We start from the raw sequence: 22,140 nt of genomic DNA, 5'->3' as shown, positions 1-22,140 counted from the left end.
ACCTTGTTCTTCCTCTGTTTTTTTTTTTTTTTTTTCCTGCCATCTTGGCATCAAATACCTGGTTTGTTATTTCTGCTCTCCTATGCCATTTAAGTGACCATATCACTTAAATTAGCCCTGCTCACATATTCTTGAATGCAAACAATGTGAAGTTCCTTCCTAATGTCTTCATTTTTAATATGATTCTACCATTGATACCGTCTGTTCAGGCCCCTAATTTTTCTAAGAGCTCCCATATCTGTAGTCTCTAACTTCGATCAAGTGCTTTATTTCAAGTGTTCAAACTTAAAACTGGTTTGAGCACTGTCTTGTCTACTGCTAGTTTAACGTTTTGGCTAATTTCTCTCTTATTCCATGTAAATATATATTCAAACTGGCTCTCATCATACCAGCTTTTGGTATGATGGGAATCCAGTTCTGTTGCTTATTTCCAGATTTAACGTGTTATCTTCCCTAAAAACTGTGCCTAAATAGCTGAAATATTTTACTTATTATATAGGTCTCTATTCAGAATGCAGTTGAAGTTTTCTATGTTCGTGCCTATTTTCACAGTTTTGATCTTTTTATTTCTGATTTTCATGCCCAACTTGTTACAACTGTTATGCAGTTTAGAGAATCCTGGAGACCTGCACTGGATCTGTTGAAAAGTACATGTGCAAAAAGCAGAGCGGTAAGTTTAATATCTCCGATTCTGCTATCAGGTTTAATGTCACTTTATTTCATAATGTGATCCATATAGACGATGAATAACACTGGAGATAATGTGCACGCTTGTCTTATACCTGATTTTAAATCAAACTATCTTCCTGTATTCCCTTCAATTCTAACTCCTGACTTACAACTTAAATATAGACCGTGTATTGCCGTGTATAATGTTCCACTTACCCTATACAACTGTGGTGTTTTGAAAAACTTTTCCCTAAGCACCGTATGTGACTTTTCCAGATCTACAAAACTGAAGTACAGTTCCTCGTCATATATATTCCATGATTTCTCAACTGTTTGTCGTAAAGTGAAAATCTGATCCTATTAACTTATATTTGGCCTGAATTCAGCATGTTCCTCTCACAGTTTGTCTTGCACAATTTTTCTTAGTGGTTATATATATAACGTGATATATATATATAAAGATTCGCCCTCTGAATTACAACCTAAATATAGGTTGTAATTCAACCTATATTTAGGTTGAATTACAACATATATTCACTTAAATATAAAGAGCTAAAAAGCTTCATTTCGGCGATATAAACAATATTTTAAATTAAGGGGATATAAAATCACATTGTTTCAAAACCGAATAAGAAACTCAAAGATTGGAATCGAATCAGAGAGTTTCATGCCGAATATAGAAAACTATAAAGTATCGGCAAACACTAGCGTGAGCTAATGCAAGTGACCCTAGTACGTAGTACAATATCGGACAACTCGTTGCAAAGGTGGGGAAAGTTCAGATCGCTATTCTTAGGTATTTTCCATAATGTAAAAACACATTTCCTAGGAAATGTATGCTGTTATTACATTATTGAGGGAGGTCACTACACAGACCGGTTTCAGCCTTTTTTGAGGCTTCAGCAGTGAGTAGCTAGACCATAATACCAAAGTGTATAGCAAAAAGAACTTATATACTCTGCTATGCCAGTTTCCAAAGAGGTGCAATCATTAAGTTAGCTCTTTATATTTAAGTAACTTAATGTTGCACCTCTTTGGAAACTGGCATAGCAGAGTATATAAGTTCTTTTCGCTATACACTTTGGTATTATGGTCTAGCTACTCACTGATGAAGCCTCAAAAAAGGCTGAAACCGGTCTGGGTAGTGACCTCCCTCCATAATGTAATAACAGCATACATTTCCTAGGAAATGTGTTTTTACATTATGGAAAATACCTAAGAATAGCGATCTGAACTTTCCCCACCTTTGCAACGAGTTGTCCGATATTGTACTACGTACTAAGGTCACTTGCATTAGCTCACGCTAGTGTTTGCCGATACTTTATAGTTTTCTATATTCGGCATGAAACTCTCTGATCCGATTCCAATCTTTGAGTTTCTTATTCGGTTTTGAAACAATGTGGATTTTATATCCCCTTAATCTAAACTAACCTATATTCAACCTGTGTATTGCCCTGTATAATGTTCCATTTATCCCATATAACTGGTGTTTTGAGCAGCTTTTCCTTGGGCTGTATTAGGTATATGTTTTTAAATTTTTCATTGACAGTTATAGTTTGCTTTATTAAAAAAAAAAAAAAAAAAAAAAAAGCGTCCCGTTAGAATAAATGACTAAAATTTCTGGTAAAACTCTATATTATTATTATTATTTCATCAGTGTATAAAACAAAACAGCTGTTGAATTGATTTGAAGCACTAGTTCTGGTCTGTTCCGTGAAGTTCAGCGAATCTTAAGAGGGGTAGAGGAAACTGAAAACGTCTGGTAAACACCTAGAACCAGGGGCGGCTCGTGCACATAGGCACTGCGGAATTGCAGCACCTCCAATTTTTCTCGATATATAAATATTATTATTATTACGTAACACCTCCAGGGAGTCCAAAAACTCATCGAGGGAGGGTACCTATTCTAAAACTCTCCGTCTCCACCAATCCACCAGCCACAGCTACCTTCATCATCTACAGCCGACCACCACTACTATTTTTCACAAACAAACATCCATGCCCACGGCAGGATATTTATTAATTTATTTATATTTGCTTGTAATATTTAATTTTATCATCAACAATTCTATACAATTCTCATATTTTGTATAAAAAGTAATAAAAATCCATCTTGTGGCACTTAGGAGGGCGAAGGACGCTAGCAGCACTGTGTTTACCACAGTGCCATATTGCTACGTGGGCAAGCATATGCACATCATAGTGAGATGCGAGCTATTAGCGTAATGCGACACTGTCCGTTGCGCAGTTCCACTGCTGTTTATATGCAGTTTGCACCAGTAGTGGAGTGTTCATAGTGCTTGTCGTGTTTACTTCGTCTCTTTAAATATTTGAACATTACAATTAAAGGAATGGATTTTATTTTTAAGTAATTTTGAATTATACCAAACTGTATAATTTTATCGATAATAAACAATATTTTTTCATGTTTAATTTTTTTTTTAAATTTTTACCATAAATTTGGTTAAATATCCAAATTGACCAAAATTTGGATGTTTTATCCAAAAACGTATACACTGTACTTACAGTGTGTATGATGTGTATGTATATTTTGAAAGTTGCAGCACCCACGATTTCAAGCCACGAGCCGCCACTGCCTAGAACAACAATAATCTTAAAGCAACTGATATAACCACAAGAAAGAACATGTATTAAAACCCTTTAACCCCCATGTTTGTTCTTTTAATTTTAGGATACATAAGAAGAGTTGCTTTAATATCATTTTTGTTCTAGATTTTTATCAGAACTTTTTTTCAGCCCCCCCCCCCTCTCATAAACTTGTGGGAGTACTTTGGAAGGTACGTGGAAATAGGCACGCAAGCTGCTTTGCGATTTTTTCTATTGAACGAATGATATGATGTAATGGTCTTTTTTCTGAACCTCCACCTAGATGATAACCTGGTTCGTCAGTAACTAGCTGCAAAAACGTTCATCTAGATTAGTGGTTCTTAACCTTTTCAAAGTCACGGAACACTCTTGATCACAAGAAAAAATTGGGGAACACCAAAAGCATTATGGTCATCATAAAACTAACAATAAACATATGCATGGACTTGCCTTTTATAAAAATGGACCTTATTTTAATGCGATGCTTGAGCTTTTAGGCTTTTGCAGATTTCAGCAATATCAGGTTTAATATGTGATATATCTATCTCTTTGTCCATATTAGTAAGTCTTTCACGCTTTTTAGTTTTTATATTGGTTAATATTGAGAAACCAAGCTCACACAAATATGATGTTGAAAACTGTAACAAAATTTTCAGTGTCCTTGTGAAGACAGCTGGTATTCGGCTTGGACAAAAATCCAAAATTCCTCAAGAGCTATTTCAGAGAATTTCATTTTTAGAGTACGATCCGTTGACAAGGTAACTAATTGTTCTTCTTTTAACGAAAATTCACAACTCGATGTATTAACTGTGCCAAATGCATTTCGTATTCAGTCATAATTGTGTGTATTTAAGGAAGGAAAGTAACTTGAAATCTTTTCTTCCAATATTGTTAAATGTTCTGTTATAACGGAAATAATTCCCTCAACATTTTTATTATGGGGCGAGGGAAACATATTTACTGTATTTTTTTTCTATGCGGTTTTTCAAAAAATAATATATGCGGTTTTTCAAAAAAGAGATATTTTTTCTGGAAAGCTGACAATTTGTCAGTGGATGTCGAAATATTTTCGTTTTTCCCTTGGATATTTGTATTAACGCTATTAAAATTTTTGAAGACATTTTCTACAAAAGCATCTGTACCTTCATTTTGAAAGACAAAAAAAAGTCGGTGATTCATTCTTAAATTCTAAAATTTGGAATAGCACTTTACCCCTGGATGTCTTATTTCATCTTATTTTAGTGTGCAAAAGCAAAGATTCGTACTTGGCTTCCATAGATATACATTTTTAAAAAGGCGTGCTTTTAAAAGTCTTGACTTATGTAATTTACCATATTTACAACTTTGTCTAGTGCAAGTTTTATTATTGCCGGTAATGTTTTTGAAACTAGGGATTCTCTGTGCCAAAAAAAAAAAAAAAAAAAAAAAAAAAAGACAGTGCGTAGATATAATATTTGGGTTTATTTTCTTTGCAAGGGTAACAAATCCTTTAAGAGAGCCTACCATTGATGGAGTACCGTTCGTACAAATTCCTACACACGCACAGCTCCCATGAAATTTTAAACTTTCAAAAAGCAGTCTTCAGTTGTTAGGATCAGAGTAGCCAATTACACTCAGAACTGTGTCATGTGACACCTTTCACCGGCGAAATACTTGTAACCAGTTCGCGGAACACAAATGTTCCGCTGAACACCGGTTAAGAACCACTAATCTAGATGAACTCTTTCTAAGCTTTGTTAGGCCAATTCCTGAGTTAGGCGGTAGTCAGAGCTCGAAGGTAAGGCGGTTCCCCCCATTTCACTGAATTTAATAACAGCTGCATCAGACTACTAATGGCGCGACCAAGGATAATCCTTATAATTGCAAATCAATCATAGACAGCTTAAATAAGAATGATTTATGAACTCGTAGAGAATATTTAAACGAAATATCAATGCTAAATCTGATTTCTAATAAATAAACTTAAATCCGTTATAGCGAACCTAACCTAAGTTTTCTACCAGTTTTCTTGCTTATGTTAGAAAACGAGGTTAACCTCTTGTGAAATAGCGGAAGTTTCAGCAACGTGTGTTTACTTGAGATAGAAACCACTGAATATACTCGCGTAATACAAGATTTATCTTGCATTACGTGTGAGAAAATATCGAATAAATATTCATCTTTTAATAGCGTAATTATTAATGAATTTAGAAAGTGCTGCTTCGTATTAAAAATTAAGAAAGAATTAATAGAATTAATAAAGTGTTGCCTCGTAAAGGGGGAAAAACAAACAATAAATAAAGCATCTATTATCCTTTAAAAATTCTATCTCTTTATACTAAAACGGTATATGTCATTTACTTTACTAGAATATTAGACACCGAAGTCCTTTCGAAAGGGCAGTTTTTCTTAGCGAAGACGTATTGTAAAACACTGTGATTTAAAGTGAAATGTGAAGTTTAGAATTGTTTAAAAAAAAAAAAAATCAGCTAACGCCAATGCTGTTCCCGTATAGGGAGTAGGCGGGGCCGTTTACCCTATCTAACTTTGGAGACTGAGTGGGCAGTTCAATCTCCACTGGTAGCCAATCAGAGAGATAGCTGGCCCAAGGCTATCACTGATTCATCGGTACGCAGTGAAGAAGGCGGCAAGCTAGTGCCGCCATCTCGTGGTCTCTAACCCTAACACAATATTTTTAATGTCTGAAAATAGTGTGGGTTCTACGGTCGATTTTCTTGAGTTTACAGGACGGAAAACCCGAGTTTCAAGGGGAAAAAAATCCCGCTAGCCCGTGCCAGAGATCGACTAACTCGGGAACCTACCGAAAAAAGGCTTAGAAAAAGTTCCTCTAGTCGGCGACTAGATTTGAACTACCAAATCCTTTCTTCTTGCGGCCAAGCGTTGTAGAGTGCAAACGCCACTTCTACTGAGCTACAAATTAGAATTGTTGCATGAGATTATTAACCCAGCCTAAGCTGGCTGTGTTGTTAGCGGCTGTACTTCCAGATGTGCATATGTGAATTATAGTCTGTTTGTTCTATGCCAAATTCAATAGGGAATGAATGTTTGTGGATTTGCGAATATTACTATTTAAGAAAGGAGCCTAATTTAGAGCAATGTTTCTTAAACTTTTGAAGACTGCGAAATCCTGTTTTTTTTTTTTTCCGAACCATTTACGAAAAGTTTCATAAAAAACTTTTGAAACGAAATTATGTCAATCAACGGTTATATCCAAAATATTTTAATCAAACAAAACCGGGAAAAAAAAATTTTTTTTTTGAAGAAAGAAATCAAACTTTCACTGTTTATTTAAATAAATGTAAACAAATAATTATAATAACATTAACGCCTTCACTGCACCGTACCGTATTAACAAGTGCAGCGCTTAACACGTAATAGCACCTCCCATAGCAACGAATAAAGATTGTCCTCAGACAGTCATGTTTTCTGCATATAGTATTTTTCCCACTCACGATTTTTTTTTTTTTTTTTTTTTCAGAAACGGTATATAATACAAGATATAAATGAATTCATATTGTCTGGGGAAACTCCATGTTTTCGCGGAAGCCTAGGGTTCCTCCGAACACAGTTTAAGAAACATTGATCTACAGCAGGGCTGTCCAACCTTAGGTAATCCGAGGGCCTCATTAGAAAAAAAGGTTTATCCGAGGGCCGCATCACAATGCGTATCTAGTAATTTGGCGAGCAGTAGCGATACAACCCCGAAAGCTGAACAAACCAACAACACTAATTACGCGCTAATTGCACTTCCCCGTGAGGGAGCGGAGCATGCGCGTTGGAACAAAACAGTATAAGAATGCTTCTTTGGCACATCTAATATTTGAAAAACACGTGGATATACAGTGATGTGAGAAAACACCAAATAAAATTACCAACATCGAGATTATCGATTAGTGATATAATTAAAATATCTAATACGCATTCGATTCAAATTGTTATTTTATTTTTTCGCTCGTGAAAATCAAAACCCACAAGTGGGCCGCACAAAATCGCACCGCGGGCCGCATGCGGCCGACAGGCAGTGCTTTGGACAGCCCTGATCTACAGAATGGCAGTAGATCGGACGGGAGGGGTTTTTTTTTTGGGGGGGGGGGTGGAAATTGAAGGTAAAGTAACGTTAGGATGGTAAATTGGTGTCGGACAGCCTACCATAGTTTCGACATATGTGCTAACTGATCGCAACAGAGAAAAGTGGAGTAATTGTGCATAATTAGTCTGATAACGCTGGTCAGAAAAAATGAATGACTCAAGACACATCTCGAGGAAATCTCATGGAATTTAACTCTGCGGAGGTCGCGGCTGATCTGACAGATACATGCAAATTGTTTAATATAAATATTGTTACACATATTCAGTGTATAGCTTGAAAGTCATGACTAGCCGCGCGTGCTTATGTTACGAGTGATATTCAGCACTGTTTTTTGCTGTCAGTTTAGTTTAGCACGTGTTATGTAAAGGTTTGTGATATTTGACAGTAAATTGTATCTGAGAGATACTGCGAACTCCGATGTCAGTATAGTATTTTTTTTATATAATTTTTTTAGCGTTGAAAATGGCTGGAAAAATATATCGACAGGATAATCCATCAGATGTTGAAAAGATTCAGCGAATGTTACTCGAGTCCGATGATGAGAATGATAGAGTCGAATGCGAAAGTGTGATATTTGATAGTAAATTCTATCTGAGAGATACCGCGAACTCCGATGTCAGTATAGTATTGGTTTAGTTGTTTTTTTCTTTGTTTCTTTGTTCAATAATTTTAGATTGTAACTGAAAATAAATAAACTATCATGTATTATATTTGCAGTTTTTTTTTTTTTAATTTTATCGCATTTTAGCACATACTAGTAATGAATGTATCTCTCAGATACACGCGACCTATGCTGAAATTTTTTCGACCGCGACCTCCATAGGGTTAAGAAGGAAATCAATCCTTTTAGTTTTAAGATTTGATTGAGAATTATTTGAAAAAATAATAGTGTGGGAATATATTTATATTAGCAGTGAAGTATAAGCTGAAAGATGGTAAGTGGGTGTAAGGAAAAGAGAAATTTGATAATTCGAAGGAGAAAAAAAAGTTTTGCAACTGAAAAAAATCCCTTGTCATTTCTTTTGATATGTAGCCTAAAGGCGAAAGAATGATTACAAAGATGGGCTTTAGTCGATGCAAATGGTAAAATTAGACCTGAAGATAAGTAAAAGTGTGTAATGAGTGCTTCGTTCAGGTGTTATATAAACTTGTTCATCTAGTGTTGACGAATTTTATTTCTAGTCCTCCCCCACCCCCAAAAAAAAGAGAACCTTTGAGTGATTAGAAGTGAATGAAATGGAAATTCAAAAATATTAAGTAAACTAAACAAGAAAATGTGCTAAGAAATTTGCATTGTCTTTAAATACATTGTCTTGCAAATGGACGACTCATATTAAACTAAAGAATTGGAAAAATTGGTAAAATAGTGCTGCTACCCGACGCCGGCTATAGATCGGCGTGCATTTCTGGAGTGGTTTACGATATCATTAGAACTAAGATAGAAAAGATCTTGCTTCAGCAATTTGCTTACATATTTAGGAACTCTCTTTCTGTGTGTGGTGTACCCCGATCACTCTCTCTCTCTCTCTCTCTCTCTCTCTCTCTCTCTCTCTCTATATATATATATATATATATATATATATATATATATATATATATATTATTATCATTATTTATTTATTTATATTTATTTTTAATATTATTTTACACTGACATTTATAATTTGATTATTTCCTTAAGATTGCTTTAAAAAAGGACAGGAAAGTATTTATCACAACATTATCATACATTGAAAATTAAATAGAAACATTTCTAGCTGCACAACATATAAATGTTAATTTGAGCCGCAATTTTCAGTCATTTCTAACTATATGTGACGCATTGTACCTGGCCACTGACATGTAACGTGACGTAACGTAAGGTTCACGATCTACATCAAGCCAACGCCTTTTTATAACAATGCTTAAATCCGGGAAATAGAAATGGCATGTGTTTCAAAGTCGTATCATACCAGCTGGTCATTCAACGGGCGAATGAGAGGAAATTATGATTCAAGAAACAAACCGGTAAAGCAAGTCTAACGGATGAAGGCAGATTTCCTTTGACCTTTTCATCTTCGTGTAATTCCGTTTTTAGGTGACACGCAAATGTACTTTCGAACTTTAAAGACAAGGTAATATTTACCCAAGTTTTTTTTTTTTTTTGTATTTTATTCGTTGGATCTCTCGCTCTTGCACCGATTTATTCCTTGGTTCTATCTCTGCCTCACATTCCGTTGCTTACATTCCATTGCAGGGATGTGTTTTGTCTCCCTCTATGTTGTACAGTATATGTTGATATATCCGGTCAGAGTACAGAGATGAGCTTGCTTATTGATAGTTAAATCCAAACTAAATTATTCCAAAGGCCTTGGGAAATTTTCCTCTTGCTTTTCGCTTTGAACAGTGAGTTGATTCGGTCTCAGACTATAATCATGAATAGTAAACCTATAGTTACTTTTTTTTTTCATCATCCAGGCTGGCTGCTAGTAGGTATTCTCAAGGTCATCCGTGGAGTGAAGGCAAATGCAAGAACGGCCGAAATTCAACCAATCGCTTCATTATCAACTACTTCGTTCGGCTGTATACTGTTACGTGATGAAGTGAACGTATTTTCTTAACGTTCTTGTCAGGAAGAAATAGGGCAGTTGGATAAGCATCGGACCAAAGATTAATAGGCTAATATTTTATCAGAACAGGAAAAACGTTTAAGCCGTTTAAGAAGTATCCTTCAGAAATACCTGTCTCATTTATGCACCATCACTAAATTAATAATAATACATAAATGAAAACATTTTTTTTCACACCCGTGTAAAAAAAAAAAGAAAAAGAAAAAAAAAAAGTGGTGTACTCACTTGGTATCCACACGCGGATTTCAGAGATAAAGTAATATGAGAAAATAAAGAAAAAAATTACTACACTTTGATACCAAATACATTTAATATGACGATGTGTTCATATGTTATAAAACACCTATTAAACTGATGCTGTTTATAAATGTAGTTGTATATTCTTCTCAAACTTCAAATTTGCAGAATGAAATCAAGCTGGCAATTGGTTTCTGAATAAAAATTGTACTTTAGAATGGTGTCTTATAAACGGTGCAGTCAGATCTGCAGTTGCTTGCTTCAAAAATAATCGTCCTAATCCATATACAGTAATTCATAAATTATTGTTTCCATGCATCGATTTATATACATAGAGAAATAAAGCATATCAGATTTGAAATATATCTTTTTTGAAATATATAATTTTTATCAGGTTAGAGAAAAAACTTAAGATTTTTTCTCTACATTAGAAAGAACCCATTTCTGATATATATACGTGGGCTGTTCAATAAGTAATAAGACTAATTTTACTGTGGCGAAACCACACATCACAATATTAATTTCTGTGGAATAAAGAAATGTTGCTGTGTGTATTAACAAAAAAGGTTGATAGATGGCGTATACGGTCTGATGTGCCAGTGTCACGTGACTAAACGCAAGTGCTCATCGGCGCGCCTACGAGGTACGACCAGTCTTCGAAATGGAAGCGTCCTTGGAACAGCGTTATGCGATTAAATTTTGTGTGCGTTTTGCAAAAATCGGCATCGGACACTTTTAACATTGATACGCGAAGCTTTCCACGATGAAGCAATGTCGAGGACAAGTGTTTTTCGCTGGCATAAAACTTTTAAGGAAGGAAGGCAAAATGTGGAAGATCTTGAACGTGAGGGAAGACCTTCAACGTCCATCACAGAGTCAATGATCAACACAGCAGCGATTATCATCAAGCACGTCAAAAGGAAGCGTCCATTGCTGAAGAATGGCTTCTTATTGCACCACCATAATGCAAGGCCACACATTGCTGGTTGTGTAGTGGACGTTTTGCAGAAGAACAACACAGATATCCTACCACACCCACATACAATCCTGATCTCCCACCGTGCGATTTCTGGCTGTTTCCTCAGCTCAAGAAACCACTAAGAGACTGCCATTTCGAAAGCAACAAAGCATGTGTAAAAGCTGCGGAGGCGGTTTTGAAAGAACTCTCAAAAAAAGGACTCTCACATGTGTTTAAGAAGTGGACGCAACGTTGGGACAAATGCATCGCGTCTCACAGTAGTTACTTCGATAAAGACCATGTAAATGATGACGATTAAAGGTAATCATCTTTTTTCTGTATAAATATAGTCTTATTACTTATTGAACAGCCTGCGTATATATATATATATATATATATATATATATATATATATATATATATATATATATATATATATATATATGTTTTTTGGGATTTATGTTACACCACACAAGTCCGAAACTAATAAACAGGCGTGAAAACTCCCTCCAGGAATACACACATTCCTTATTTTCCTACTTCTTAAAATTTTTCCTAATGCTTTTTACAGTGTTTTTTGTACATTTTTACAGTACAAAAATGATTTCAGAGTTGATTCGTTGCTAATTTCAGTTGTCACCCCACCAAAGAATGAAGCAAACATTTATTTGATATTTATTTAAATAAATTCGAAAAAAGAATGTGAAAAAGGGGACAAGCCGATGCATTTTAAAATACAAATATGTATCAACACGTCAAATTAGCGTACAGATTTCTAGCATAGCTTAACGTATAAGTAGATTCGCTAATGCGAAAAAGTAATGTGAAAAGGTACATCAGATGCATTTTAATTAGATCTAAAATAACATTTACAGTATTTTCCACATGTAAAGCGCGCGTGCACACACTAATATTTAGAGTGAGCTTTCTGTGTTGGGCCCTTGGACACCATGTATGGATGCGTTATTCTGTATGTTAATACCTCTCATCCAGTATTGTATTTATATTTAGTCGTGATTTCCAGAAAATTATTCAATGCGTAGTTAATCCACCCATGTATAGAACGACCAAAAATGTGTGTGTTTGTGTGAGAGAGAGAGAGTGAGTGAGATGAACATCATATTAAAAGTACAAATATTTACAATTGAGTTCCAACACCTAAAATTGGAGTGGTTCGTTCATAGTCATCCTTTGACACCGTCTCCCTTCAGCTAATTTTATAATATCAAGAGTCAATTGCAGCAGTTACTTTGTTTGCGAAAATTATTTGGCTCGTAAGTGTTTAGAATATAATGCTTGACTTGACCGACTTCTTATTCAACATGCACCGGGTTGTGAAATTCAATTAAGTTTTCATACTCATGTATATTGGGGGGGGGGGGTGAAACATAGACTGTGTGGTTCCACAGCGCTAGTTCAGCCGTTTTTTTGTCGCCAAATTTGGCTTTTTGTGTAATGTAGGATTAAAAACTTACAAGCTTAGCTATTTTTGAAGAGCATTGCTCTTCAAAAAGTATGTATATATAATTTACAAATCGGGCTTGGCCACACATGCATGGTTCAACGGAAAACAAGAATCGGCGTACTTCCGTTCTAATTTCGGGGGGAAAAAAAATCAGTAGTTCTATTATGTTGTGTTATGAATACGGCTGCATTTCTTTGGGGGAAAACATAATAACTTCAATAATCAAAATATTTAAAAATATGTTTGGATTTATGACGAGTCATAATTCTTGAGAATTATCACAAGAAATGCAATGCAAATGAGGATTGTTCAAACTTCGTTCGATATAGAAAAAATATTATTGGAATATACAGATACTGAGAAGATTATTGATGAATATTAAAAGTAAAGTTATTTATGATTGCTTAATACAAGAATTGGAGTTGTATTTCCTGAAGAAGCGAGCCTTCACAGAATGAATATCGAAAGGTTAATCTCCCCCACCACCACACACACACACACCATTTAAATCAGTTTGACTTGGCAGAGCATTTATTTATTTATTATTATTAAATTATCCCTTTTAGGGCTAGACGACTAGGGCTTGAATAATTTTAAAATACAATCCTCTGCTCTAAAAAAAAAAAAAAAAAAAAAAGAGGAATTAAAGGTAATATATGTAAAAATTCAAGAACGGAATAAGTATCATTTGCTACTCATCAATCATTAAAAAATCACATATAAGAACAATAATAATAACAGAAGTTAGAAAAGCAGGATGTGAAGTTGAAAAATTTTACCTGAGATTGAAAAATTATGATTTGAGCCTAATCCGTTAGGAATATTAACGGAAACATGATTGGTGTCAGCCGTCAAAAATCTACAGACTTGGAATTGCAGTTAATGAATTTCAATGATAATATTTTGCCACATTTGTTTTTTATTGAACAAGTTTTTTTCTTATGCATTCCGCTTTTATAATCTTTCAGGGGTAACAGTTTATACACTTCTCATAAATAGCAGTAAAAGAAGGATGGGGGAGGAAGAATGCATTGTTTTTTCAAGTAAATTAAGTTACACTTTTAAGATATGATAAAAGCTTTCATTGGTAATGAAAGCCGATCATTTTTTTCCCTTTCTTTTTTCTTTTGCAAATAGGAATTCCTTATTTTCCGGCTATTTTTCCTCAAAAAATTCATTTTTTTTTTCCTTCCGAAAAAAGATTTGTTCACCATGGCCAGAGGCATGTCGTACTTGTGCAAATTCTCTTCCTATCGCATAAATGATATTTTAAAACCTGTCTTTTCGACCATGTCGGTTTTCATATGAAAATATCTTCCCCCCCCCCGACTGCATATAGTATAAATATCGTCTATGTATTCTTTCGCTACTATGAGGATAGACCAACATGAAATGAGACTTTTCGAACCTGTTTTCGAAACCAAGTAATTTTCAAAATATTTCTTGCTTAATTGTTCATATTATTCTTCTTTTTATCTGTTGATTCGAGTCCAAACTTTCCAATTCTCGTGTTCAGTCGATTTTGATACCCTTTGTTAAGACCCGGGTTCGAATTTGATCTAGAATGTTAAGATCCTTTATCAGGACTATTACTAACGCATCGAGCCAAAAGGCTTCAATTTGACATAAGTGGAGGATATTATGGATCCATCCATATTTTATAGAAAGAACTTAAAGGTTTCTAAACTTTAAGTTTCTTTTTATCTTTGGCTATAAAATATGAATGGATCATTAATATCCTCTATTTTAATATCTTTTTCAGGGCTTTTCATTTGAATTTTTTTTCCCTCCAGGAAACTGATTTTCCGACCGGTTTCCAGGCAAACCGACCAGATGAACACACGAAATATACAGACCTAGGAGCTACGGGAGTAAGGATTGACCATCTCTTAATTCTGTCAGAATCTGGTTTCGAAAGCCTGAAGTACGGTTCGGATCTAGGCATAAGCATAAAAATAACAGAATACATAACTTCACTGTAAATTATGTTTTCGTAAACCATCATGAAACATACATGAAGTATGCTTCTCGAATTCGTTTTTACTATATACGTTTATTAGACTTTTTTTCTTCTTCTTTATATGAAGCTTATCTGTATCATACGTTATCTCGGTTCTTCTCTTTCCTTATATCCTCATTTATTAATTTCAAATTTAAGGTTTTACTTCTTATTTTATTATTTTTGCCTTATGTATATTCTGTCTCCAGCATTTTAATAGTATTAGGGAATATAACTTAATTCCTTTCCTTTTCAACATTCTTATTTAAAATTTTTAGTATTAGGAAAGCGAAGAGATTTGAAGCAAAGAGGTCACATAAAATAAGCCTCCCCCCCCCCCGACTTTCTTGAATACTGCAATATGTTTAAATAGGAACTGCCTATAGTTCTAGATGCTAATTTGAGTTGTAAACAGTAAAACATTTTCCCACATATATTTTAATTTTATCTTACATATTCATAAGAATTTATTTAAATTTTTATAAATAGATAATAAATATTAGCATACAATATGATTTATAAATTGATAAACGCATCCCTAAAAATTGTCTGTGTGCTCCAAAAAGCACACATCGTGGCATGGAAAACTTTTTGAATCAGTTTTCATAAATAAAAAAAATAAAAAATAAATAAAAAAATAAAAAACGAGCGCTACATGAACACATTAGGCGATAAACTTACGTCAAGTAGAATAAAAATAAACGATGTAAAATATATTTCCAGTACATTATAAACATTACACAGTGGTTCTGATTTTGTGAAATGAATACTTTGTAGTACATTTGCGTTTTCATAGTTCTTATCATGTGTATATGTAAGACAGCCAACGAAATGGACGGCTCTTGATGTATTCTAGAAGTTGCCATATTTTCCGCAGATAGCTTCTGATGGTACACCAACAATAATAGCAGAAGTTGCACATTCAGACATAGGCGTTTTCGTCATAGTATTCAGAATTTGTGGTTACTAAACGAAATTTTCTGGTATGGAAATGGCATATTCTTCTTCGATTGTTCTCGGATAAGGTGGTCTTCTTCAATGGCGCCTGTGATTGACAGATGTGAGAGAGTTAAGGAATAATTTGAACATATTTGATTCAGACTTAGACATGTTAACAATCTTCTGTCATCAGTTCGCATCACGAGACAAAATAAACAAATAGCGATGCTATGATGTGCTTGAAAAGCAAATTTTGAAATCAAACAGAAATTTTTCTCGACCCTTCCGTCTTGTATCTCAGCTACAACCTTTCTGATTATTACTCCTCTGCTCTTCAACTGTGGCGTACGCGAGATCACGATCTCGTTCATGTGATCAACAATACAGTTAGAGCAAAAATTTGTTCAAATATTAGCAATCCATTTTTAATTAAATATTATGGCAGTTGTACGCAAGTAATAATATTTTTTTGTATGTCTGACTCTTTTCACTTCTGTTATGCACACAACAGTCTTCTTAGCAAGATAAAACTGGTAGTTCCTTTTCAACGATAGTTTTTTCTTTTTTCTTTTTTTTTATATTATCCCTCGGCTTTATAGTCATAAGTTTTTTTTAAAAATGTCCGATAGCCATGAAAGCCTGTTTCATCAAATATTGTTAAAAATAATACTTCTGTTATTATTTTTATATAATAAAAATAATAATAATAGAATCCTAAAGTACCTTTTTAAAGTTCCTTGAAGTAGACCATGAAAAAGGTGATGTTCATTCTGATTCAGATGATGGTCTCAAATACATACATCTTTTGAATAGACGTACAGATGGTGCAGCGGGTCAAATTCTTAGCATTCCAGTATTTTTAAACCATACAGAAGGCGAGGCAGGGTAAGGGCTGAGATAATAGCACCTAGAAATCAGTAGCTGTGATTGGTTATTGTGTCATCCAATGCAATTGAACGTTATTATTTTTCATGAGTTGCTGTTTTTGTTTTCTGCGTTTCATCTGTTTTACGTGCGTGAAGTGTGAACTGACCTGTTCACGACACCGATATAGACATGTAATTTTCTATAAATAATTTATAACTTTTTTCCCCATATTTACAATGGGAAACATAGTTGACTATCGCCTGAATGTCCCGTTGTCTGCAAGAGCTTTAGCAGATTGTATGATTGATTATAGTTGAAGGAGGTTAGAACTTGTGTATAAATAAGTAAAACGAGTTATTTCAGCCTTTCTTTGGTTCAGTCCAGAAAAATAATAATTTTCCAAGTGATTACTTTTTTCGATTTCTGTGCATATTATATGGCTGTATTTAAAAATCGTATCAAAATTCAAATTATCCGTGTCTCACTCTACAGATGGTGCACCGGGTCAAATTCTTAGCGTTCCAGTGGTTTTAAACCGCCCAGAAGGCGAGACAGGGTGAGCGCAGAGAAAATAGCACCTGGAAACCAGTGGCTGTGATTGGTTATTGTATCAACTAATCCAATTGAACGTTGTCATTTGTCATGAGTTGCTGTTTTTGTTTTCTGCGTTTCATCTGTTTTACGTGCGTGAAGTGTGAACTGACCTGTTCACGACACCGATATAGACATGTAATTTTCTATAAATAATTTATAACTTTTTTCCCCATATTTACAATGGGAAACATAGTTGACTATCGCCTGAATGTCCCGTTGTCTGCAAGAGCTTTAGCAGATTGTATGATTGATTATAGTTGAAGGAGGTTAGAACTTGTGTATAAATAAGTAAAACGAGTTATTTCAGCCTTTCTTTGGTTCAGTCCAGAAAAATAATAATTTTCCAAGTGATTACTTTTTTCGATTTCTGTGCATATTATATGGCTGTATTTAAAAATCGTATCAAAATTCAAATTATCCGTGTCTCACTCTACAGATGGTGCACCGGGTCAAATTCTTAGCGTTCCAGTGGTTTTAAACCGCCCAGAAGGCGAGACAGGGTGAGCGCAGAGAAAATAGCACCTGGAAACCAGTGGCTGTGATTGGTTATTGTATCAACTAATCCAATTGAACGTTGTCATTTGTCATGAGTTGCTGTTTTTGTTTTCTGCGTTTCATCTGTTTTACGTGCGTGAAGTGTGAACTGACCTGTTCACGACACCGATATAGACATGTAATTTTCTATAAATAATTTATAACTTTTTTCCCCATATTTACAATGGGAAACATAGTTGACTATCGCCTGAATGTCCCGTTGTCTGCAAGAGCTTTAGCAGATTGTATGATTGATTATAGTTGAAGGAGGTTAGAACTTGTGTATAAATAAGTAAAACGAGTTATTTCAGCCTTTCTTTGGTTCAGTCCAGAAAAATAATAATTTTCCAAGTGATTACTTTTTTCGATTTCTGTGCATATTATATGGCTGTATTTAAAAATCGTATCAAAATTCAAATTATCCGTGTCTCACTCTACAGATGGTGCACCGGGTCAAATTCTTAGCGTTCCAGTGGTTTTAAACCGCCCAGAAGGCGAGACAGGGTGAGCGCAGAGAAAATAGCACCTGGAAACCAGTGGCTGTGATTGGTTATTGTATCAACTAATCCAATTGAACGTTGTCATTTGTCATGAGTTGCTGTTTTTGTTTTCTGCGTTTCATCTGTTTTACGTGCGTGAAGTGTGAACTGACCTGTTCACGACACCGATATAGACATGTAATTTTCTATAAATAATTTATAACTTTTTTCCCCATATTTACAATGGGAAACATAGTTGACTATCGCCTGAATGTCCCGTTGTCTGCAAGAGCTTTAGCAGATTGTATGATTGATTATAGTTGAAGGAGGTTAGAACTTGTGTATAAATAAGTAAAACGAGTTATTTCAGCCTTTCTTTGGTTCAGTCCAGAAAAATAATAATTTTCCAAGTGATTACTTTTTTCGATTTCTGTGCATATTATATGGCTGTATTTAAAAATCGTATCAAAATTCAAATTATCCGTGTCTCACTCTACAGATGGTGCACCGGGTCAAATTCTTAGCATTCCAGTGGTTTTAAACCGCCCAGAAGGCGAGACAGGGTGAGCGCAGAGAAAATAGCACCTGGAAACCAGTGGCTGTGATTGGTTATTGTATCAACTAATCCAATTGAACGTTGTCATTTGTCATGAGTTGCTGTTTTTGTTTTCTGCGTTTCATTTGTTTTGCGTGTGTGAAGTGTGAACTGACGAATGCATGCAGCATACTCTGCAGGAGTGGAGTGTTTTTCCAATTAAGTGTGTCGTTCGAGTTGTCTCTAATTGCACTAATTGTTCCTAGTATACAGATGTTAAATGTCTGTCAGTGTTTTTCGTGATAAACAAAGCTACTTGTTTTTCTTGCTTGTGCAGTATAGCATCTGTTGAGTTGGAAAGTTTTTTTTAATGATATAGGAATATGTTTATTCTAGTCTTCAGAAACAACACACGTAGCCAAAATTTTATCTATTCCAGAATAAAAATGAATACTTCTGTATATTATAAGAAGTTGTTGATCTACAACAAAATACTAGCATATGTGAGATATCTATTATGATAAGACAGAAGCCGCTGACACACAAAAAAAAAAAAAAAACAACAACAAAAAAAAAAAAACAAGAAAAGTAGGATTCCTGAAAGTGTAAATAATTCCGATAATGATCGGATATTATGTATCCTATCATTGCATAAAATGTATACTGAATCTTAGTATAAACTAAAGAAAATTCTTAGAAAACGAAGCGAACTATATCTAAACCAGAAATATATATATATATATAACATGCATAATAGATTTTACGAGATGATTTCTTGCTCTATCAAACCACCTGTATTTCTGCCACACCTAAATAAATCACATCAATAGTTTTTTTTTTTTTAAATTATGCTATTATATATTCACTTATTCATGTCTAAACTGTGTAGGATCACAGGCTATTCGTTCTACCCAGCAACTTATAGCACACATATATCACGAATGTTAATTATTAATAATTCGTTTGCTATTAATGAAAGTATTTCTACTCACACTTGTTCTTTCCTATACATTTCCAATTCTCGCATTAGGAATGTATGGCAATTCTCGCATTAGGAATGTATGGCAATTCTCGCATAAGGAATGTATGGTAATTCCTTTGCACAAGGGTGGTGCAAAGACCGATGTATCCAACTATCGACCAATTAGTATCTCAGGAGTGATGGTGAAGATGTTGGAAAAATTAGTTGGGGCCCGCATTCAGAAATAGGTTGACAGTGAATCTCTACTTTGCAATGAACAACATGAGTTTACTAAGGAAGGTCATGTTTTAGCAACTTGCTCACATTCTATAACAATGTTACCATTGAACTAGACATGGGGAATGGATATACTATGAAACTTTTGGATTTTGCTAAGGCTTTTGACAGAATACAGCCTGATAGATTCTTGCATAAATTGGAGAAAATGGGTTTGGGTTATAGAATATTAGCATGGAAAAGAGGATGACTGACTGACAGATATCAAAAAGTGGTATACAGGGGATGTGAGTCTGCAAGATTTAAGGTAACCAGTGGTGTACCACAAGGATCAGTGCTTGGTCTACTGTTATTCAGTCTGTACATTAATGATATTGGGAAGAATTTGACAATCGACATTCAGTTATTTGCTGATGAGAGAGGTAGGGTAATCAGGAATGCTACTGATATGCAGTACTTGCAGAATGATTTGAATAGGCTGGAATTATGGGCATGGGAAAATGGGTGTCATTTCAATGTCAGTAAATGTAAAGTCATGAAGTTCGGCGTGATTAGATATCCAATGTCGTATTATATTGCTGGGATTGTGCTTGAAGAAACTGATGAGGCTAGGGATCTTGGATTGTTAATAGATAGGAAATTGAAGTTCAGGGGGCCACGTGGCAAAGATTGCAAATACAACTCAAAAGATAATAGCAATACTGGAACGAGCGTTCACGTGTAAAGATAAGGATATCATTTTGCCTCTTTAGAAGGCCTTGATAAGACCTTACTTGGACTATTGTGCGCAGGTCTGGTTTCCGTTGTGATTCTGATATATTGAAGAGAGTGCAAAGGAGAGTGTTAAAAATTATATCAGGATTGTGGAATACTGATTATTAAGACAGATTGAGAATTTGTAGACTGCAGACAGGAGAAAGAGGGGGTGATATGATTGAGACTTGTCATACAGAATTTCAATTGATGGAATTCTTCAATTTATGGAGGTGGGGAAAGGGCAAGAGGGCATCCTTGGAAGCTGAGAATGAAGGCTGTTAAGAAGGGGTGAGGGCTAGATTTTTCTCTCATGGGGTGGTGCGTGATTGGAATAGGTTGCCATTGGATGTTGTGAGTGCAAGCAGTGTGATTGTGGCCTCTCTCGATGAGTCTGACTCCCTGGAGGTCTGGCTTAATAATAATAGTACCAATGCTTCATGAAGAGAACACTTTTCGTCGAGTAAGCGTTTTTTGTTTTTTTTTTACAGCATTCTCCTTCATTATTCTTTTCTAATATATCTTTAATATATCTTAAAACAAACACATTGTCCCCCACTCTACACTGATTTGGTTACAATTAATTGATAAATTAAAGTTTTCCTACATTTAATTGCATTGGACCAAGTAAGATGTGCGTTGATGCGATTTGCACTCTTAAACCTTTTATACATCGATAAAAATTTGGAAATGGAACGTGAAAGGAACATAAATACTGGTACTATAATAGTTATAATTATAAAATGAGACAATGTCTCTAGCCCGATAAATATCTCTTTTAAAAAATTAAAACAAAGGGAATAATAGTGTTTAAAAACAAGCAGTTGAGACGTCGAAAATGATAGTCTTGTAAGTTTACTCACCTTTGCGGAACTTTTCTGAACTACACACAGCGTGAACAGCTTCGATCGATTCCCCTACTGCATTATTGAATTTGAGTCTCGTGTCGTCAGTTGAACAGTCCAGTAAATAGCGCCGTACGCAGTCCATTATCTGACTCCACATTCTGAAACCCAATAAGTGCATATGCATTAAAGTATTTGCTGACGTGCAGAATCTTGACAAAGACTACTGCATAGTTTCATTTTCAGACTTATAAGAAGCGCTTAAAAGTTTTAACTTGTTAAGAAAATCGGGAAAATTTCTGAAATCGCATGTTTTTGATCATGCACGTTTTTGGATATCGGAGGAATAAATTGGTGCTCTAGTATCACTTTAAACGCTCAAAGTATATTCTAATAATAATAATAATAATAATAATAATAATAATAATAATAATAATAATAATAATAATAAAAGAAAAAATTCGTTCGGCATTTCTTTTAAAAAATTTCATTCTTATTGTAATAACATTGTACTCGCAGGAAGTAGTGTGTTAAAATTACCTTTTAAGTAGTTGATAATTGTGATGTTCGTTTTATTGAAATGTTAAAAAAAACATTTTATGAACAGTAAGTACTATATGGTATTAGTTAGAATAATTATACATTGATATTTTTCATACCTCATTTAATGATGACATCTAAAATGTCAGAAAGAAAACCGCTAACGCCTTTGATTCCCTTACAGGGAGTAGGCGAGACCATTTTAGCCCTATTTAACTTTTTT

At 34.6% G+C, this 22,140-nt stretch overlaps 1 protein-coding gene across 1 annotated transcript in view; it reads right to left on the bottom strand.

Annotated features, from left to right (window-relative positions):
- Positions 1 to 21,522, bottom strand: part of LOC150108897 (uncharacterized) — a 62,799-nt gene extending 41,277 nt beyond the window's left edge. The window contains exon 1 of the mRNA XM_090414458.1: positions 21,396 to 21,522. Coding sequence (XP_090270584.1) covers positions 21,396 to 21,522 — 127 coding nt within the window. The remainder of the gene's footprint in view (positions 1 to 21,395) is intronic.
- Positions 21,523 to 22,140: the final 618 nt, after the last annotated feature.

The sequence above is a fragment of the Typopeltis vanoorti genome, chromosome 2 (assembly GCF_054136105.1).
Source record: "Typopeltis vanoorti isolate ZY-2024b chromosome 2, IOZ_Tvanoo_1.0, whole genome shotgun sequence".
Lineage (NCBI taxonomy): Eukaryota > Metazoa > Arthropoda > Arachnida > Uropygi > Thelyphonidae > Typopeltis > Typopeltis vanoorti.
The sequence above is the reverse complement of the archived record's forward strand: the minus strand, read 5'-3'. Positions and strand labels throughout refer to the sequence as shown.